At 46.1% G+C, this 20,457-nt stretch overlaps 2 protein-coding genes across 16 annotated transcripts in view; one reads left to right on the top strand and one right to left on the bottom strand.

The window, feature by feature from the left end:
- The first annotated feature begins 3,488 nt into the window (after nt 1-3,488).
- On the top strand, nt 3,489-4,432 carry MRPS16 (mitochondrial ribosomal protein S16). The gene is made up of 3 exons (XM_039563877.1): nt 3,489-3,712; nt 3,785-4,046; nt 4,129-4,432. Exons 1-3 carry the CDS (start codon nt 3,584-3,586, stop codon nt 4,272-4,274), a joined length of 537 nt encoding a protein of 178 aa, XP_039419811.1. The 5' UTR covers nt 3,489-3,583; the 3' UTR covers nt 4,275-4,432.
- A 231-nt stretch (nt 4,433-4,663) lies between these two features.
- Nucleotides 4,664-20,457, bottom strand: part of SLC45A1 (solute carrier family 45 member 1) — a 33,483-nt gene continuing 17,689 nt past the window's right edge. For 5 of the 15 annotated variants that reach the window (XM_039563864.1, XM_039563863.1, XM_039563862.1 and 2 more), the window contains 8 exons: nt 18,054-20,318; nt 17,023-17,115; nt 16,356-16,580; nt 14,602-15,341; nt 13,311-13,464; nt 12,075-12,251; nt 11,196-11,401; nt 5,095-11,124 (listed from right to left, as the gene is read on the bottom strand). In XM_039563864.1, the coding sequence (XP_039419798.1) occupies nt 10,843-11,124; nt 11,196-11,401; nt 12,075-12,251; nt 13,311-13,464; nt 14,602-15,341; nt 16,356-16,580; nt 17,023-17,115; nt 18,054-18,555 (2,379 nt within the window). In that variant the 5' untranslated portion in view covers nt 18,556-20,318 and the 3' untranslated portion in view covers nt 5,095-10,842. Of the gene's footprint in view, nt 11,125-11,195; nt 11,402-12,074; nt 12,252-13,310; nt 13,465-14,601; nt 15,342-16,355; nt 16,581-17,022; nt 17,116-18,053; nt 20,319-20,457 lie in introns of all 15 variants that reach the window. The other 10 variants (XM_039563865.1, XM_039563869.1, XR_005603517.1 and 7 more) reach the window with 9 other exon arrangements.

Below are 20,457 nucleotides of genomic sequence, written 5' to 3' on the forward strand. Positions count from 1 at the left end.
GTGGTGCTGGACTGTCGATCCTTGGAGAGACTCAAAGCATTACTGGGGGGGCCCTGAGCAATCTGCTCAGGTTTGAGCGAGGGGTTGGACTGAGGATCTCCAAAGGTCCCTTCTAACGTCAATGATTCCATGCTCCAAGTCTGTATTGGCCTCTCTGACATCAAATCCTGGCAGGGAACCTCAGCCCCCACCTTTGAAACAAGTGAAAAGCATGGAACTGTTCTCATTTATTTAGGGCAATTCTTTGTATTTATTTAGGGAGTGCCCACAATGCTGGGGGTAGAAGCCACCTTTAAATCTTTCTTTTTTTTTTTTAATCACCCCAAGAATTCCTGTGAAGCACCTGTAATTTGTTCTGATAGCATTCTCTGTTTCAGAAAATAAAGACTTGTTGCTCTTTGAAATGAAACTTGGCATAAGTATGTCATTGGAAGTTACTGAACTGCCAGTTCCAATTGATCAAAAATTGTTATCCAGCAGAAACCCACCTTATCTATTGTTTCTAAATCTCAGTGCAGCCAGTTTTGTAAGGAACAGACCTTTGGCAAGGATATCTTTCCCATATCTCCACAGTTTTCATATAAGGTAATGCTGTACATGGACAAGCAGCTAATTGCACCTTCAGCTTTTAAAATTTATTTTCCACTTCCTCCTTCTGAAGAACAAGTAGTTTGTCCACATCTGTGATGTCAGAATGTTCTTTTGCGTCTTGTGCCTCTTTTTGCCATGCATCCCATGCCTGGGAGAAAGATCTCCAGAATACAAGTATTTATTTTCATTAACAACAGGAAAGCAAATTCAAAGGCATTAAAATGCAGATAATCTCTAATTTTAGACATAATGCACTTACTGTCAATTTAAAGCTGCTCCCTACTTATCCTACCTTCTAATTAACAACTCTTCTTGTTTGCCTTAATGTAATTTTTAGGAATGTCTCTGTTACTTGTCTGAAGTCAGAAGCCTTTTTGGAGTTCTATAAATGGAACACATTTTAAATGTTACATTCATAATTTAATGCCAAGAGACATCAAAAACTATCAAATTTTAGTACAGCTACTTGGCTGCTCTTGTCACAGAGAGAGCAATGTGAGGGGAAGGAAAAGACCACAAGAAATGCACTAAACATTAACAGCAAGCAGGGCAACCTGGCACAGATTGCCCAGGGAAGCTGTGGAAGAAAAACCCCTGGAAGTGTCCAAGGCCAGGCTGGAAGGGGCGTGGAGCCAGCCAGGATAGCAAAGGTGTCCCTGCCTGTGGAACTGGATGATCCTCAAGGTCCCTTCCAACCCAGGGATTCAGGGATTCTCTGAACCTCTGACTGCTGGGATGGCCAGACACTGCCCAGGGGCACTGGACAACTGCAGCTGGGGGAAGCCTCTACTTCTGTGTGTGTGCTTGTCACCTGAAAGAGGTACAGGATGGAATGGATGAGATGAAGAGAGAAAAGAGACAAAGAAAAGAGAAAAGAAAGTGAGCCAAGAAGAAACAAGAGAGAGTAAAAGAGGCAAAGCAAAGAGGAAAGAGAGGAAAAGAGGGGAGAGAGAAGTGAACAGGAGAGAGAAGGGGACAAAGATGAACAAGAGAGAGAGAGAGAGAGAGACTGAGAGGCACAAAGAGGGGCAAAGGGGAGGGAGAGACAGAGGGACAGGGAGAGACACTGACAAAGATGACACAAAACAAACAAAAAAGAGCAAATCACACCAAAGAAACACGGGAGACAAAGAGGGAACAAACAAATCTTTATTACAACTTTAGTGAATGACTTCTCTTCAGTTACACTTCCTCAAATATATTTCTGTACAGCTCAGTCATTTGAGAGAGTACACCTTTACACCAGTTTCAATGCAGACTGATGCAAAACCAAGGACGACTCTACAAAATGCGAAACTCCCTTGGACAAAAGTCCATACAAGTACAGGGCTTTAGAATGCAATACAGGTGACAGAACAAACGACATGACCCTCCACAATTTCAATTTCTCGAAAAACCAATCAACTTAAATACACATTAGTACAATACAAAACCAAGGGTAAAACACAATGTCTATACAAGTACAGGGCATTAAACTGCAACACACATTCCACAATAACAAAACCAAAACAAACAAATATACAAAGCTATGCAATTCCTGGCCAACACAGGGTCATATAAAACTACAGAACGTAACATAAGCACAACAATAACCCTAATTCTAACCCCTAACTAAAATCCAGAGCTCTAACCCAAGCCCCAAGCCTAACCTACCACTAACCATTAATTCTAAGCCCTACTTCTAAGCAAAACTTTAATGGAAAGCCCTCCCCTTACTCCTTAACCAAAACTCTAACCCCATACCTAATGCCTAAACCAGAACCCCAACCCCTAACCCCATACCTAATCCCTAAAGCGGAACCCCAAACCCTAACCCATAACCAAAACCCTATACCTAATCCCTAAACCAGAACCCCAACCCCTAACCCTAACCCCATACCTAATCCTTAAACCAGAACCCCAACCCCTAACACTAACCCCATACCTAATCCCTAATCCCGAACCCCAACCCCCAAACCCTAACCCCCTACCTAATCCCTAATCCCGAACCCCAACCCCCAACCCCTAACCCAAACCCTAACCCCATACCTAATCCCTAATCCCGAACCCCAACCCCCAAACCCTAACCCCATACCTAATCCCTAATCCCGAACCCCAACCCCTAACCCAAACCCTAACCCCGAACCCCAACCCCCAACCCCTAACCCAAACCCTAACCCCCTACCTAATCCCTAATCCCGAACCCCAACCCCTAACCCAAACCCTAACCCCATACCTAATCCCTAATCCCGAACCCCAACCCCTAGCCCACACCCCGACCCCAGCCCCGTTTCCCAGCTGTAGTACCGCCTTTAACCACCAGGTGCCACCAGCGCGTCCCTGCGCTCCGTGCGCATGCGTGCACCCCGCAGCTGCGGTACCGCGCTCCGCCAGCAGGTGCCACCAGGGAGCTGCCAGCCCAGTGCGCATGCGCCGCTAAGCGGCGGGGGGCTGCAATACCCGCGCTCGCCAGCGGGCGGCGGCAGCGAGTCAAAATCCCCGAGTGCCGGAATTTGGGTCGTGCCAGTGAGACAGAAACACGGGAACACGGGGAGAGCGCTGCTCCCTTCGTGCGGGTCACCTCTGCTTACGTTTTCAAGCCTCATCTCAAGCTATATTTGTATTTGAAAGCCATGTAAGTCTATATTCAGGATATCTTACATTCTAAAATCCTATATATATATAGGGTATATATATCTAATATATATATTAGATATATAGGATATATATTAAAAAATATACATACAAATACAGCAGATACGGGGAGGTATTTTAAAATTAATTTTTATATAAAGTAAAATTATTTGTCAATATATATATAAAAATAACAAACTTTGCAGTTTCAGTGTTTTACACACACGCACACCCTCTCCCCCTCCCTCCCTCCCTATGAATTTCCAGGCCCTTTGGGGCTGTACCCTCCCTTTTTGGGGAGCCCCAGTGACTGCCCGTGGCTCCGCGCTCATCTCCGGCCCCAGCAGCACCGCTCCCCCAGTGATACTGGGATGCCCCAATGACGCCATGGCCCCTCAGACTCCAACTCCCGGCAGCCACCGCGCGAGCCCACGCCAAGCGCTTCCGGCCCCTTTACGTCATCGCTGCGCGCCGCGCGCGGGCCGTGCCGCCGCCATGGTGCAGCTCGGTGAGTGCCGCGGGCTCGGAGCGGCCCGGCCCGGCCCGGCCCGGCCGTGACCGCCCCGCGCTTTCTCCGCAGGGAGGCCGCCTCCTGAGGGGCTGCCGCGGCGGCCACGTCGTCATCCGCTTCGCCCTCGGGGGCTGCACCAACCGGCCGTTCTTCCGCATCGTGGCGGCCAACAGCAAGCGCGCCCGCGACGGGAAGTACCTGGAGCAGCTCGGCTGCCTTGACCCGCTGCCCAACGCGCACGGCGAGAAGGTGGCGGGGCTCAACCTGGAGCGGCTGCGGTACTGGCTGGGCTGCGGCGCGCAGCTGTCCCGGCCCGCCGAGAAGCTCCTGGGTAGGCGTGGGGCGGGCGCCGCGGGTGGGGGCAGGGGTGGGCCCCGGTTCGCTCCCGCGTCTCACCGCGTCTCACCGGGCAGGGCTGGCGGGGTTCCTGCCGCTCCACCCCATGACGGTGACCGGCGCTGAGAGGCTGCGCCGGCGACGACAGCGCGAGCAGCAGCCCGAGGCTGCCCCTGCGGACGGTCCGGCCGAGCCCGGCACCGCGGCCGGCACCGCGGCCTGACACGCCCCGGCCGGGAGGCTCCCGAGCGGCCCGAGACCGCACCGGTCTGGGGACCGCACTGGTCTGGGACTGCGCCGGCCCGCCCGGGCCCGAGGACGCGTTCTGCCCGTCAGTGCATCTGACCCCATTAAAGTGTTACCTCTACACTCTACACAGTCCATCTGCTGCTTTCTCCAGACTCTTCTCAACCGAAGTTCACTGTTGCCAAATTTGGTGCATAAATGAGGTTTTGCTGCTCTAAGGCAGGTATAGAACCATTCCAGGAGGCACCTACAGCATTTCCTAGGCGTGCCATTGGCTCCAGTTTCTCTGCCCGCAGTAATGGCATGTCCTCTGCCAGCTTCCATTGGCCTGCTCCACTTGTCAAGTGGTTTGACTTCTGGCTGTGATTTACTGTAACAGAGCAGTCCAGTGGTTCAGGGGAGGCCTGGCACAGACAAATGCAAATGGAAGTGCAGCTGTATTTCTGTTTACTTTCTCTAGAGAGTTTCTGGGCCTGTTTGTTCATTTACAAGTAAAAGAGAAAGATTTTGGTCCCATGTAAAGAGGGATTGGGGAAATTGTCCTTTGAGTCCTACTATTTAATCACATATTTGACCCTGTTTGAAGAGGCAAGAAATCCACCAAAGTCCCTCTCCTACTTTAGATGCACCTTATGCTTTTTGGGGTTTGCTTTGGTGCAATTCCTAGATGATTCTACAAACATCAGGCAAAGACAAGTTTCCAGTGTTGCATCTCAGTAAAAGCGGTAGTGTAAGCAGCCCAACAGAGGATGAGTAGACAAAACACTTTAAGAAAAGGGTCTGGCTTGCTCTCACAATACTGAGAAAGAGTGGTTTTATTTCTGCTCATGGATGAAAGATTAGGTGAGTAAAAAGCTATTCTTGGAAGTGACTGAGGCTATGAAAAATGGTGGTGCTTTTCTATTACACCTCCCTCCTTTTCTGTGTATTTGGTACATCCAGCATCACGTTTTGTATAAAATGGTGAGTGCACTCTGGTGCACTGATTCGTAGGAAGTTCCTCCCTAGCTTACTCTAGATTTCCTTTCCTTGCTCCATGGGGAAGGTTTGCATCCACAGTGTTTTTCTTACCATAATCAAAGGTGCCACGAAGCTTTTCCTTTCCAGAGCTTTCCCCTTTGAACACAAGGTCTGTCTGTAATGTTTCTTTTAAGACAATTCTGTGGAGACCTGGCTTTTGACCCACTAAAAAAAATGCAAACAAACAAAACCAAAACAAACCCCACACAACCCCTCAGCCTTACATTGTTACTAAATAAAGCATTCCACAGTCATCCACAAGGCAATAAAACAGTTGTTTTCATGCCCTTTGCCATAGTAAGTGCTCTGGGGCTGCTCTGCAATGCAGGAGGGTGAGGGACTATTGGCATCACACACTAATTTTGCGTGACACAGTGGTAACAGGAGGTAAATGAAGGAAGTTCTAAGAGGAGAGTCTGGCAGTGCCTCACCTAATTCCCTCCTCGTTGTCCATGCAAGTACTGCGTCTGTCTCTTCTTATGGACCCAATTAGTAACTTTTTCCAGATGTATAAACCGTTCCATGTGAGTCAGAAGAACAGTCTGTACAACAATGCACAGCCTCTGGGCCACTATAACCCCAGCCTGCTGTGGAAGCAGTGGGGTTTTGTGCACAGATGCACAGTACTGTGCACCAGGACAGGACAGCTCAAGCTTTCAAAAAAAAAAAAAATAGGCACGCTGGGCACACAAAGCATAATTCTCAGCTGCTGTGATGCTGACAGCAGATGAAGGCTGAGAACAAATTACAGTGAACAACTGTAGTACCGTGCAAATGGTGAGAGGCGCAGGGCTGGAAAAAAGGGGGGTGTCTGAGGCCTCCTGGAATGTGGTAGAGAAAACCAGCAGCAGGTAGCTCTGAGCACTGAATGCCATTTACACCTTGGACTGAACCTACCTTTCCAAAGATTATTTTCTCTGGAGCCATGAAGAGCCCCTGTTGGTTAAGGGGGCTCTACATAATAAAGAGTGCATAGGAATGTAGGTTCAAGGGCTTGTTGCTCTAAACACTTCACTAAATAATTTACAGCAAGAGCTTGGGTAAAAGGAGCAAACATTTTCCTTTCCTGGTAGGAAGCAGCATTCCTCTTACTCAGTTGTATTCCATCCCCTCTTCCCCAAAGAGTTGTGTGGGCTAAAAAATAGATAACTGTAGTAAATTAAAAACAACTGAAAGGAACAGGCATAAAGCAGAAGCAGAGTAGGGTATCATCAGGCTGGCACACAGCAAAAGCCAGGCTTGAAGAAAGCTATGGATGAAGCTCAAACCTCCAGCACAGTAATTCTTCACAGGACTGACAGCAATACTGTTATATTTCTCATGTTCAAGTAGCTCTCGTAAGCTTGGTTAGCACTGTACTCACACAACCCAAAATCTTCATCTCTGCTCTGATGCTGTGATTTCCTCTGCTGGCTGTTCCTTTGGCTATTGCAACAAGATTTGTTATCCTTTTTGAGAGAAAGCTATCCCCGGATCCTAGAAAAAGCAAGAACAAAACAAACAAACAAACAAGCTTGCATACAGCTTACATACACAGCTGATAATGAATCACCCCCACTGCAGTCTGCTCCCCAGCCTGCAGACTGCTACTCTGGGCACATCCTGCATTGGAATTCATCTCATTAATGTTACTCATTGCCTGCTTTCTTCTGCTCCCCGGACTTCCATATTCCACACAGGATGAAGCAACCTCCCCATTGTTTACTGTTAACCCTTTTTGGGTATTGGGCTGTGCTCTTGCCTTCTAGATCTAAAGAGAACGTGGCCACCACTGGGGCTGGGGGCATTAGGCAGCAAGCTGCAATCACCCAAAATTGTCATTATTCCATGTATTTACCATTTCTGCATGGTATATATGAGAGAGGGTGTTGACAAGGCTTTTAACATTAAAAGCTTCTTGTACAGCATAGAACACTGTCTCCCCAGAACCTTCAAACCTGTTAGGACACAGCAAGAACTGCAATACCAAGTAAGGATTCTAGTAAAAGACCTCCAGCCTGTCCCAGTGCTGCTGCCCTGCAGCTTTTGCTTCTGTCTTGAGTGTTGCAGACTGAAATTTGCCAACTGACTGTGCTACAGGAGCAGCAGCCTGGGGCACAGGAACAGCAATGGAAAGTTGCTACAGCCATTTCCCCAGTGAACATCCACAAAAACCTTCCCTGCAGAAAAGCTGGGCTAAATGAATCATTATGAAATAACAACCACAGGTTTGGAAAATGTCTATTTAGATAAACAGATGCTGGAGATCTCCCTTGGCATTTCAGCCCCTGGTACTCAAAGAGTTCTCAAGATGTGTATTTGATTTATGCAATCCATTGGGTGCTGTTATGATAATGGCATCTAAAAGTTTCTCCTCTCTCCTGAGGCTGTCTCCCAGTCTGAGGGAGGGAGAACATACATTAAGAAAGCTACCTTTTATGCAAATTCTTTTTTTAATAAACTGTCTCTCCTATCGAGTGCAAGATGTTTACTCATTTGTAGAAAATAAATGTACTAGAGAACTCTTTTAAATACTTTCCAATATTGTTTTTCTTTATATATACATAGATACATACTATATATATATATATACACACACAATTTTATTCTGTTTGATTCTTGAAAAGACTTATTTTTGCAATCAAAGAACAGCAGAAGTTCTGAAATCATGAGGTTGTCTTTTCTGAGAAACAGCAAAGGCTGAGTGAGCTGCAGACATGCTGAAATGGTTACAGGTAGCTTAATTACAAATGTGAAAACTGGTTAGGTCTTTTCTCCATCCCTCTCCCCATTTTCTCTGCTTCTGTACGTGTGTAATAAATACATTTACAAACATCCACAAATAATTGCCATGAAGCCACCTTTAATGATATGGACTTAATCAAAATTAACCTTTAGGCATCACTGAAAAACAGCACAGCATAAAATCATTTTCCTGCCTAAACCCATGCATCGTTTTTCTAATCACTAACTTGCAAATTTAGACAGAATATTTGAAGCATTTGGATTCCAGAAGGTAAACATCACCTTGCAGCTCACAGTTCACCAGTGACCATATACAGTAATTTCTGTAAAATACAAAATGTCTGTCAAAGGAAGAGAATAAGCAAGTTAAGCAATGCCTCTTTTTAAAGTTATTTCTAAGGATTTGGTGCAGCTTCCAGCTCTGCATGATGGTGACAGGCTCTGTTTTTCTTCCAGACACCACTAGTATTGCTCAAAACCCCAAATTAACACAGACTGATGTTGACTTAAAAGTACTATGTATGTACCACTACATAAATACATATGCAAAATAAAGTCCATATCCCATAAAATAGAAAATGTAATATAGAGTCTATTGGGCAATGCATACAGGCATAGCAATAGTTTTATAACTATATAAATGTAGTTCATATTATTTACAGATGGAAATGGAGACAAACATTATCATCAAATACATTGATTTTATGAATCTTTTGAAGATTTTCACTTGCAACCAAATGATCTGCAACTCCAGCTACGTGGAAAAGTAAAGTGCTCACAATCCATTTAGTGCAATAATGCTGGCTACAAAACTTAAGAGGAGAAAAAAATTTAAGAACTAATACCACATTAGCTAGAGGGACCAAACAAAAAATAAAATAATTTTTAAAAGTTTGAGAAGATAAGGAAAAGAAATTAAAATTACAAAGCAGGCTAACAAGAAAAGAAAAATTCTCCAAAGTCAAGCCTTTAGATTGTCAGAAATCAGAAGTGCCAAATGTAGTTTCTCATGCTATTTTGTCCCAGCTTTGTCCTGAACTGTCCCATAATCGAAGAAATGGCACAGATTTGCAGATATGACACTATGTAAGCCCAAACAAAGAAATGAAAATGAATGTACTCATCAATCTGATAGCTGACAGTCCCCTATCTCTGAGTGCTTGACTTCATAACTTCAGTAGTATTCCTCTGTTTAAGTCACTACTGAGTAACATGAAACTTGCTTCTAAAATAAATTTTTTAAAAAGTAACACTTGGGAGCAGATGATAAAAATGAGAGGTTCTTACAAGTCATGTATTATGCTTTCAGCACTGGATTACAGTAAGCCACAACTAAAGATTACACATATTATTTCACCTTGGCATCATAGATCAGAATAAACTTAGGGGAGCAGTGAAGTACAACCCATTTAAAGGAGTGACTCTCTAGAGAAAACCCTTCTTCTGGACCTAGGGACCAGGTGAGCAAATACAATCTCTTCAGGGATGCCATGTGCAGCACATGTGAACACCAAAATGCCCCTCAGCCTTGGTAAACATTGGCTGCCTACCCAAATACAGAGGCAGACTGACAGGAACTTTAGAAATAGTTTTATTTATGACTTAAAATTAACTCCTGGCCTTAACTAGAACTTGTACAAATTCTCACACACCACCTTCTAAAATCAGATTAATTAATAAATCTCACAGATAATGAAACCCAAAGCCCTTTTACTGTTTTAACTGAGATGTGGAAGATGCAGCTCTAACTGACAAGCACTTAAGTCACTGATCCCCATACAGACTTCAGAATGTCCCATGGTAAAATTGTATAAACAAGAATGATGTGATGCAGGCTTCCATACAAATGATTTTTCTTAAGAGTAAACTTCTTCAGAGTAACCTTCTGCCCAAGGGAGGTTGATGGGAAAAGACCTTTCTCTGCAAAGCTGTGTTATGGACAACTGCTAAATTGGATTCTGGACAAATCCTCCTCCTAAGTCATCACAAACACCTGTAGTCTTAATTAAAATCTAACGAGGAACGAAATATGGATGTATTGGCAAACATCACCAAGGACCACAGCCAGGACCTCCAGAGTGGGGTGTGGGAGCCAGGCCACAGCGCTTTCAGCCCACTGTGGTGTCTTGTAGCAGTTCTGCTGGTGGGAGCTCTGAGCACCCAGAAGCCCACGGCACTTGGCAGAGGACTTACACCACCCAAGCAGGACCAGTTGCTCTCAGCTTTTCCGAAGTTTTGAAAAGCACCCTCCAGAGCCAGGCCTCCCACGGGCAGAGGCTGTAGGTTGGACCAGCAGCTCCCAAAGGCCTCACAGGCGACCAAGGCTGCTCTGCCTGGCCAGGAGGTGGCACCTTCTGCCCCCCAAACTGGCAGGTCACCCACTCCCAGGGTGGCAGTCTCTGCAGCAGTGTGCAGCCTAGCAGCTCACTGCCACTCGAGAGAGTGAGGCTGTCCTGCCCAGGCACCAGACTTTCAGGTCTCCTGCCTCATGCTGGACAATACCAGTCATCCCCGGGATGACAGCACCACGAGGCAGCTGGAGGAACGGCCCCACCACTTCCTGCTGCTGTGGCCCCAGGGCCTCTGCCACCCCAGGGGAAGGACGAGCAGTGCCAGGCGCCGCTGACTCACCCCTCACCTTCCCACCAGGCGGGGGAAAGCTCACCAAAGCCAGCGCAGACCTTTCTTTCCATTTGCCAAGCCCACTGCTGCCGGCCCAGGGGCGCACAGCCCATCTTGTCACGATAGGGAGGCCAAGGGTGACGCAGTGAGGCAGCAGAGGCTGTGGCAGCTTCTCCCATTTATTCGTTCCGCGCACGGGGCAGGAGCGGACGCCGCTCCTCGGTGGGTGGCAGCTCCTCGGTGGGCAGCAGCTCGTAGGTGACGCAGAGGGAGGAGAAGAGGCAGCCCAGGAAGGACACCAGGCTGGAGAAGTACATGGCACTGCTGGCGCTGCCCACAGCCGCCGTCAGCGGCCCCATGGCCAGGGCCACGAGGATCTGCGCCAGGAAGTACTGGCAGCTCAGCAAGGAGATGTCAACGCCCATCCCACGCCGCGTGCCCTCCGCCTGCGAGCCTACGAACTGTGGGGACACAGCCACAGAGTAAGGGGGTGTCCCGGGGGCTCCTGTCCCCTCCCCGGCCCGAAGCTCACCTCTCGGCTCTGGTAGTAGTCGCAGAGCAGGGAGTAGGGCAGCGTGCAGAGCGTGGCGAACAGAATGCCGTAGGTAGCGCACAGGGACAGCAGCACGTAGACATTCCTGGAGAGCGTGGCCAGGCCCGTGCCCAGCCCAAAGGCCAAGTATGCCACAAAGTACAGTGTCCGTGTGCTAAACCGCTCCTCCAGCTTCTCCAGCACAGCTGCAAGAAAACGGTACAGCTTTCGGGGTGAACTGCAGCCCTCCCCACTGCCAGCGGTCAGTGGGGCTGAGGGGTCCACCTTTGGTTAGGCAGCCACATCTCACTGGCAACCACTACATCTCTGAGGAATTGGTGGCTTGCATGTGAGTGCCGAGGACCCCTTCCAAATCCAGCTGCCATGATGCAGCATTGCTGCCCTATCTGCACAGAGGGCACGGCAGAGCTGAGCAGTGCCCCTGTCCCAGAGGGTTAAATGGGAACTGGTGGGGGTGGGCAGGCAGAGGCATGACATACGTGACAAAGTGCTGGGGTGGCACATGACACCTGAGTGCTCTGTCTGGGACACACAGGCACTGGGTGCTGCTGCACCAGAGTTGTGCCTATGGTGACTGCATGTATTTCTGGATTCAATGTACATCGAAAATGCCGCTTGTGAAAGGAAACACATCCAAGGAGAGATGTGTTTTCACTGGATTGCTGACCTCACCTGCTGTCAGTGCAGGCCAAGCTAACTAGCAGAGGTGATCGGGTGAAAAAGAACACTTGGCTTCAGCACTTGTGCCATGTGGTAGGCTATGTGCAACATAAACACTGGGCTACCTGTTGCAGAAACACCACATTTAAGAAACATATCTTTTCCCAAAGCAGTAGTTAAGATGGATGTACCAAGTACCTGAATAGAAAGCAGCACTGAATGCATAGATGCACATTCCCCAGCAGCCCATGGTGACCCCAGTGTTGTACTTCTGATACTCATCTGAGTTGTGAGGTGCTTTTGGGTTCCCTTGGAACACTACTTCTCCCATGAAGTCAGTATAGAAGAGCAACATCCCCTCAAATGAGAGCCACCCTGAAAGAAGTGAGAAGTTACCTATTAGGATTTCAGAATATCTGATTCCCCTTATAAGTTTACATGGATGTTATCAGCTATATTACAAATCACACCCTAGGACAGGTTGTGCAACCTGAGTGTTACATAACACCCAGCCACATTTATCTGAGACCGCTGCTCCCTGTGCATAATGCTGCAATGTTTGTTAAAGACATTCAGGCTTTTAAAGACCAAGATTTACCATTTGAATTCCTAAGTGGAATCCTAGAGGCTGACTAAAGGCCACAAAATACTGGTTTAGCAAGACAGAAAAATAGATGACAGCAGTCTGTGCTGTCTTCAGGTTCTGACAGGACACAGCGCTCAGTATAACAGAATGGCTCATCCCATGGTAATTTCAGGTTGCTGTTACCTTCCCACGTAGGACTGGAAGGAGTGCTTCTTATGGCATGGCTGCAGCCTCCAGAGTGCCTCTGACACAGTTAAAATCTCTACTCACAAATTGTCACCAAGGTCACTGATGTAGACAATCCCTTAATTCCTTTCACAGCCAATGAGTATTAATTACCTGGTCCCTTCTGTCCAATTTTGTGTAAACTGGAGTGACTGCAAGCCCTTCCTAAACACCAGTCACACAATGTTAAAGACTAAAGGTAACACTATGCTGGTTACAGGCAATGCCACATTCCACACCTCCTCTTGGCATGTTCTGGGACCCCTGTACATGAGCTGTCAGAGAGAGGAAAGTAAATGCCAGTCTCAGGGTGTAAGCATGGAAATGCAACTAATCTCATCTTTCTGCTTGGTGTGAACATTCCACTTAACAGATGTGCTGATTTAGGCCATTGTTGTTCCCTTTCTAGGAACACAGGCTTTACTGCTTTGTTTGGGTGTTTGGGGTATTTTTTTCCTTTCTAAGTGTTCTAAGAAACTAAGAAGGTACCTCATTGGTATCTATATGGAAGAAATCACGTTGTCTCTAGTTAGCAGCCATTGCAGCAATAGATAAAATACTGAAAAAGGTTCACCCGGGGTAGAGTACTTCCCAGTGAAGGCAAGCCAGAGCTTTGGGAGTACCTAGGAAGTGGTTGATGCAGAGGTTACGGAGAGCCTTGGGCATGTGGCAGATGGTTGAGCAAAGCAGCTTCACGGAGAGGGGCTGCTCTGAGGTCTCTCCTGATTCATTCAGCTCGCTCTCGTACTTCACGCCATTCAGCAGGATATTGGCAACCTGCACCATAAGAACTGCCAGGTCAACAAGCACAGTAAGGGAAGCACAAACATCCTTTAAGCAGATGTATGCAATATTGCACGCCTATCTGATCATCTGAAAGTTAAACTCTGCTGCTGGAGTATGTTGACTTGGAGACTGAAAAGTATATTAGATCGGAACAAGTGTCAAATGGCAGCACTGCACTGCAGCTTTCAGTACACTTGAAACAGTTCTCTTCCCTTCACTAGGGCACTTGGCAACCACATCCAGATGCACAGGCACAGCGGGAATGTGTAAATTCCACTGCATTTATAGGAGCTGTACCCACATTCAGGCACATGTGGATCCTAAAGTTTTAGAGACACTGAGGAAGAAGAGGATGAGTTTAATTGAAACACATTCTCATTGCTTGCTAACCTCGATGCTCAACCTCAGTGTGCCCAGTATGTACAATCCTGGCCCTAACAAAGTCTGCCCTCACAAACTGGGTCAAAGTACAGCAACAACAAACAAAACAAAAAGACACCACCCCCCCCCAAAAAAAAATCCCCAAACCAAAACAAAAAATAACAGAGGACAGTTTACCTCATCCCAGATCATAAAAAAATGGGCCAGCATGCAGAGGTCTCAGACATTCCAAGTTATCACCAACAGTGGGAGGTGAAGTCAGAGTCTTATCCCTCAGTAAGGGAAAGCTCACCTCCCTGATGGAGCCAGATGTAATGACTGCCATAAGGAGAAGCTCATGGGAGAATCCTATCCCTGGCCCTATTTTGCAGGTCTTTCTGTGGAAAGGGAAGATACAGGCTCAATAAAAATGTGACCTTTTCTGCTCTCATGTGGTAGCTCCCTTGGTAGTGAAGCAGGACTAAAAATACTGACCTAACTCTCACACCTGGCCCAGTTAAGAGTGGGACATTCCCATTTCTGCCACCCTGACAAAGGCAGCTGACAGACTGCCAGTCATAATTCACATTCTACCCACTACTTTACTGATAGAGTCATAGCAGGTGTGCTGTTCCCATAATGACTTTTATGAGGAAGCTGTCACAAGAGTCTTTAATGAATAATTTGTGCACCACACTTTTAAAACTATATGAAAAGATTAATAACACTCATGTTTACATAGACATATCATTGATTTCCTGCTCTTACCTGTTGGCTGAAGGTTACATTTCTTCTTCTGTTATTCTCTGGGCAGTGTCCTGTTACAGCATCTGGAATGGCCAAGGTCTGAGGTCTTTTCAAGATCCCCGATGACCGTGGCTTTATTGCATCCAGTGAACCCACTCTCAGCACATCACTGTCAGGCCCTGATGTTAAGCTGCTCTCCCCTTGCTCCAGAATTCCATTTGCTCCATGGAAACAGCCATCAGGCACCCGAGGAAAGCTGACACTGACAGGCTGCCTGGACAAACTAGCTGGAAGTGCCATGTAACTATTATGCCCGCCTGTAAAACAGTCTATAAGCACACTGTCAATATTTGAAGTCCCAAAGGATGATGCAAACTCATTAATTCCCGTCAAAGAATTGTCTCTGCTGATAAAACTCCCATATTTTGGCGTGAGTGGGCTCATGGGGGAAACAGGACTTGTAAAACTTGCCTGTAAGTGAGCTGAGTTATGAGAAGCAGAGTTTTCATTTACACTGTCCTCAAAGAAGAAAGGTGGAGAAGGAGGGAGAGGAAGACTTGGACTTTTCATCACCTTTTTCTTCCTGTTAGAGGACTTTAAGGGTCTCTCTGGAATGCTAACTAGAGTCAGCACAGTAGCAATAGTCAGTACAACTGAGGTGAAGACATAGATGACACGAAGTTGCCCTCCTACAGCTTTTCCAAAACTGGTTTTATCCCAGTGTATTCCTCCAACAACATAACCAAAGCCACCTCCAAGACCTGGTGGAAAAACAGAGCTAAGATTATCTTTCCTATCCAGTCCCACAAGTCAGTAGCAGCACAGCATCTCTTGTCCAATGAATCACGAGTAGAATCTGACATTTCTGTTTTACCAGTTGACTCCTTTTCATGTCAAATGCACTAATAAACACAGCTGTGCTACAAGGAAAGTCTGGATGTACCAACATGGTACAGAAAGAGGGAGCAAGTGCTGTGAAAGTGATGATACAAGTAATTAAAAATTGTAATTTTTCTTTGCCAAGAACAAAATACCTTACCTTTATCTATTTCAGTCCGTAAACAGAAGTGTCCACCAGCCTTGTGACAAGGCTCTGCAATCATTCAGCTAAGACTGTTTTCCTGAAAGTGAAAATCCATTTTCCTCATATGAGGAATGCAGATCTAACTGCATCCAAGACAGATCCAATCACTTCAGAAGCGTAGCAAGCTCATTACTCAGCACTGTGTTGACAGTGCACAAAACTGTCACTGTGTTACTACCGATGAACAGGGAAGTTTTGAGAGCACCTCTCTCTCTCCATTCACATGGTCAAAGTCTTAAAACACTCTCCTTTCTTACTCTCAAACACATTCAAGAGTGTGGAATATTGTCCTAGACAGGACAGCACAGCAATTGAAGATGACAGCAGTGAGGGATCACAGCACCCAGTATGCACTTTCGCCTCCAACAGAGCAAATACAAAACGCATATTCCACACCTGCAGGAAGCCAAACCTCCTCCCTCAAGGGATAATTTTCTTTCCATAGGTCTTACAAAATATGTGACGGATCTTCAGATGAACAACCCAGGACTGTACCTTGTTTGAGTTGTGGTAGTTACAAAAACCTTTTGCAATACATAGATTTTTTTTTTCATGGTTAATTAGTGATACCTCTCAGTATTTGGTCATTATGTTTATTCAGGAAAAGACCAGTGATTTACATCCTGCTTTCTCACAGCAGGGCTTGTTTGCTTAAGGCTCACATCACCCAGGAAGCACCAAGAAAACATACCTGCTAACAAAGCGTGGATGTTGAGGCCCCTGTCTTGATCCACTGGGCTGCACACATCCATCATGTAGGCATGACTGGGATTGTCTGCTGAATCTGCACTGAAGTCCATGAGGACAACCCCACAGACTGTAAGGATGATCCCCCATTTGTGGTTATTCTCAGTGTCAGACCAGGCACTCCCTATATCTTTGCCGTTCAGCATAAGTGAGAGCCCAAGCAATGCTCCTGGGAACAAAACCAAAACAAAATCGGTCACTATTTGTAAGCAAAAGAAGCCTGCAGAGCTCCAGGTTCCAAAATCATTATTCTACCAGCAAGCACTATTGCTCTTGTTCAGATCAATGCAGCCTGGGAAAGTAGTGTGGCTTACAGGATATACATAATCCTTTTCCACTATTTGAGCTTAACAAATGTCTAGAGTTTGCTTTGGCCAAAAACATCCACGTTCTTGACCCTCAAAACATCATCCTTTCATTCTCTGAGAGGCTTTTATATGTGGATCTCCAGCTGCCAAAGCATCAGCTCAATGTCACTCACCACCTTCTTCAGACCCACAATACCCAACACCTCAGGAGCATTTTGTTCAGCTTAGTGCCACAAGGGATGTCACAGAAGAGAGATGCACAACGTTTTGAAGTGTTATGCCCATCGTTTCTAAAAGACACACCTACTGCTAAGACCAGAATGAAAGGTCTTCTCCTCCCAAATCTTGATGTGCACCTGTCACTCCAGGCTCCCAGCAAAGGCTGTAGCAAAAACCCTAGAAAAAAGGAATCACCAATGAACAAGCCTGTCTCACAGAGGAGTTAAAACAGGCATGCCTTAAAAGGCAATTAAATGCAGGACAGGACTGGTCACCCAGGGGCACACACAGCACAAGGACTGAATAACATAATGTGCTGCTGCTCACTGCAGGGCACTTCACTCTGCATCAGTAACAGAGAGTTTGACACCAGGTGAAGAGTCAGAGTACAAGTTACACGTTCTTAAGCACTCTGCTCCTCAAAAGCTATTTCATTTATCCCATATTAGATGTGAGGTCCCCTGCAGGATTAGCTTGGAAAACAGCAGGAAGCAAATATACAAGTAGGAAAGTGCCTGTATTAATCTGTGCCAGCCTGCTAGGAGGGGCCCATCTCTTCTTCTGAAGCACATGTTGTGAGTGCAAGAACAGGCAGAACAAAATTTTCCAAGTGGTATCCATAGTGATGGATACACTCCCAGCCCTGCCTCTGTGCTAAGGCAAGTAATCCAATGCCCCTATCACCAGTGGTCAATGGTCTTTCATCATTGGAACACCTCATTTGTTTCAGAAAGTTAAACAGGAGAAAGCAATCCCACTCTGGTTTTTTTCACACACCTTGAAAACTGTCTCTGTATGCTTTTTTAAATAGGGACATAAATGGATATACCAATCCTCTTATGCTTGTTTTTAAATACAGGAATAGAGAAACCAAAGCTTACCCTCACACAAGTTTTAAGAGGTTGAGAAGCTGTTAAAAAAACAGATCTCTGGAGCACATTGGTCTTATTTCAGGTGGGGCACAGCAAGAATTATCCTCCTATTTGTTTGTCTAAAATTATGGTTAGTACTTCTTAACCTCGTGAGAATATACTCAACAACAGCTAAGGTACTGCTAACAAAAAATAAAAAAACCACCTTTTGTAGTGGGAAAAATAAGAGGGAAGAAAAGTTACCTAATATAGGGCTGATGAACCACACCATTCCATACAGTTGGTCTGGAAGCCCCATCTGGAGCAGCACAGGGGTAACATAGGCTGTTTCCATGGCATAGCTGAATTCAAGCCCAAAGAGAATGCACCCATTGAACAGGAGTTCCAAGAAAGACCTCTGAGGCTGGAGATCCCCGAAGTCAACCAGGTCAATAGGACATGGAGTATTCGGTGGTGGTGGTGGTGAAGGGCGGATGTATTTCCTCCTTTTTGGGTGTCTCTTGAAGTTGTTGGCCCGGTGACTTATGTGCCGTGTGGCCAGTCCAGAATAGCCTGGAACTGGTGATCTCCAGACTTCCTGAGAAGCCACACCTGACAAGAGTGCAGCATCACTGACAGGGCTTGGTGCAGATGGTGGAATCATCATGGGTAGGGGTCTGGAAGACAAATAGCTCAGAACAAAACGGTCGATTAAGAAAAACTTTGCTTTATTTCTTTTACCTAAGTTCAAGTCATTTCTCAACATTTCACATATGAAGTGTGGCCTTTGTGTTAATTACAACTTCTTCTTTCCATCTCTCGATGGAAGGCATTTGTGTTTCATGGGCACATCTCTGCATCTTTGCACAAATGAGACACCAGAGATACTGTCTAGGTTACTGAGGTATTGCCTACCACCACATGGGATGAAGATTGAAATACTTAAAACAATTAACAGTCATATGTCACGCTTCCCAGAAGTTGACAATGGGTCAGCAAAGGGTTTACATTCATGTAGAATTCACTTAAAGTTAAACTCACTCAAGCTGAAAAAATAAATCCCAATCTCAGTCTGCGTTTACAGTGATGCAAAGCCATGGCTTGGCAGCAGATTCCAGACCCCTGCTGCAACAAGGAATCACTTTGGTAAAAAATCCTTTTGCTACTGATCCTATCACTCCTGCCGCCTGTGCTGAGGCCAAGGCTTAAGGAAAACCTTTTTCTCAATGACCGAGTTCAGTTTTATTCCTATTTCCATTCCTGAATTCAGCAGAGATATCTCCACTGCAAGGACAGGGTCTGATCCTTAGGAACTGAATCATGAGAAGATGATACATACCCCACAAGCCACCCTCAGAACTGCTACTCCTCTTTCATTGCTAAATGGTACTCAAGTGCTGAATAGGCTCCTTGGATCTCATCAGGATCACTTCTGTAGCCAAAGCATACACAGTGTGGTGGGTAAAACAGCCAAATGGTTTCCAAAATAGCACATCAGATAGATGCCAACAGATCTGCTGCATAAACGAACCACGTGTGATTTCTTGACTCTTTTTGCCAGAAATGGAAACAGCTCATGAGTGAAGTCTGACCTTTTCTTTATGCCTCCTTGCCCACAGACCAAAGCTGCTGCTGCACTAGAATGGCTCCGCATCACCCCACCCCTCTTCAGAAAACCCTCACAACTGCACACTAGTGAGTAAAATAAGTTTCTTACTTTTTTTGGTTACAGTTCCCCTGGGAAAAAACTCCCAGCTCTTCTATTCTTTGGCTGTACAGAACTCCCCTAAATCTCATGTTTTCTGCTTCTTTCTCCAGCACATTTCACACACTGGTCTTTCTTCCCGCAGCCCTTAGTCTACACAAAGCCACAATTTATTGTGCATCTTCAACTATTACCAAAAGTAGAACTCCATAAGCCCATGTTTACCATCACGGTGACTCAAGCACTGTTAAGCATGGTGGATGATGCCTACACAGACCAATCCCCAGCTCCATGGAAGGATCCAGAGACACTGCACAATACAAAACTGTCTGCCAAGCACCTCACAGAAGACTGCAGCTGGAGTAACTTGAGTGCATTTGGGGCCTGAGGAGGATAAGGAAGGATGAGAGTGATAAGACATCTATTGAAATATTGCTAACATTGTATCAAGGGTTTCCTCGAGACTGCTTCTCCTCAGACCAAGATGTATATAATGCAAGAGAGAAGAACAGGCAATTCATAACCCCAGCTGCACATCTTGACAACCCTCACCTCACACAGCACCAACAGCAAGCTGCATCTTGCTGGGACAGCTCATTAGCCACAAAGTCCCATGCAGGGACCAGCAGAAAGAGAAGCATATGGAGACTTCATGAAGATGTCTGCACCAGAGTTCCCCTTGACACTGTTTCTGCAAATTACTGAAAATAACTTCAGACCCATGTCTCTCACAAGCAGAGTACTTACTTTGCAGAGCACCTTTATCAGCCTCCAGGACAAAGTAATTTCCTCACAATGAGAATTTGTTAAAAATGAGGAGATACCTGAAAGAAGACATAAAGAAAACCAAATCAGATTCACGACAGTTGCTCTAACAACCCTTTCACAGAACCATGACAATGAAGAGGAGCTAGCAGCCCCCTTCACTACTATTGCACTTTGCCATTTGTACACAGGGTGTTA

This window comes from Corvus cornix, chromosome 21 (assembly GCF_000738735.6).
Source record: "Corvus cornix cornix isolate S_Up_H32 chromosome 21, ASM73873v5, whole genome shotgun sequence".
Lineage (NCBI taxonomy): Eukaryota > Metazoa > Chordata > Aves > Passeriformes > Corvidae > Corvus > Corvus cornix.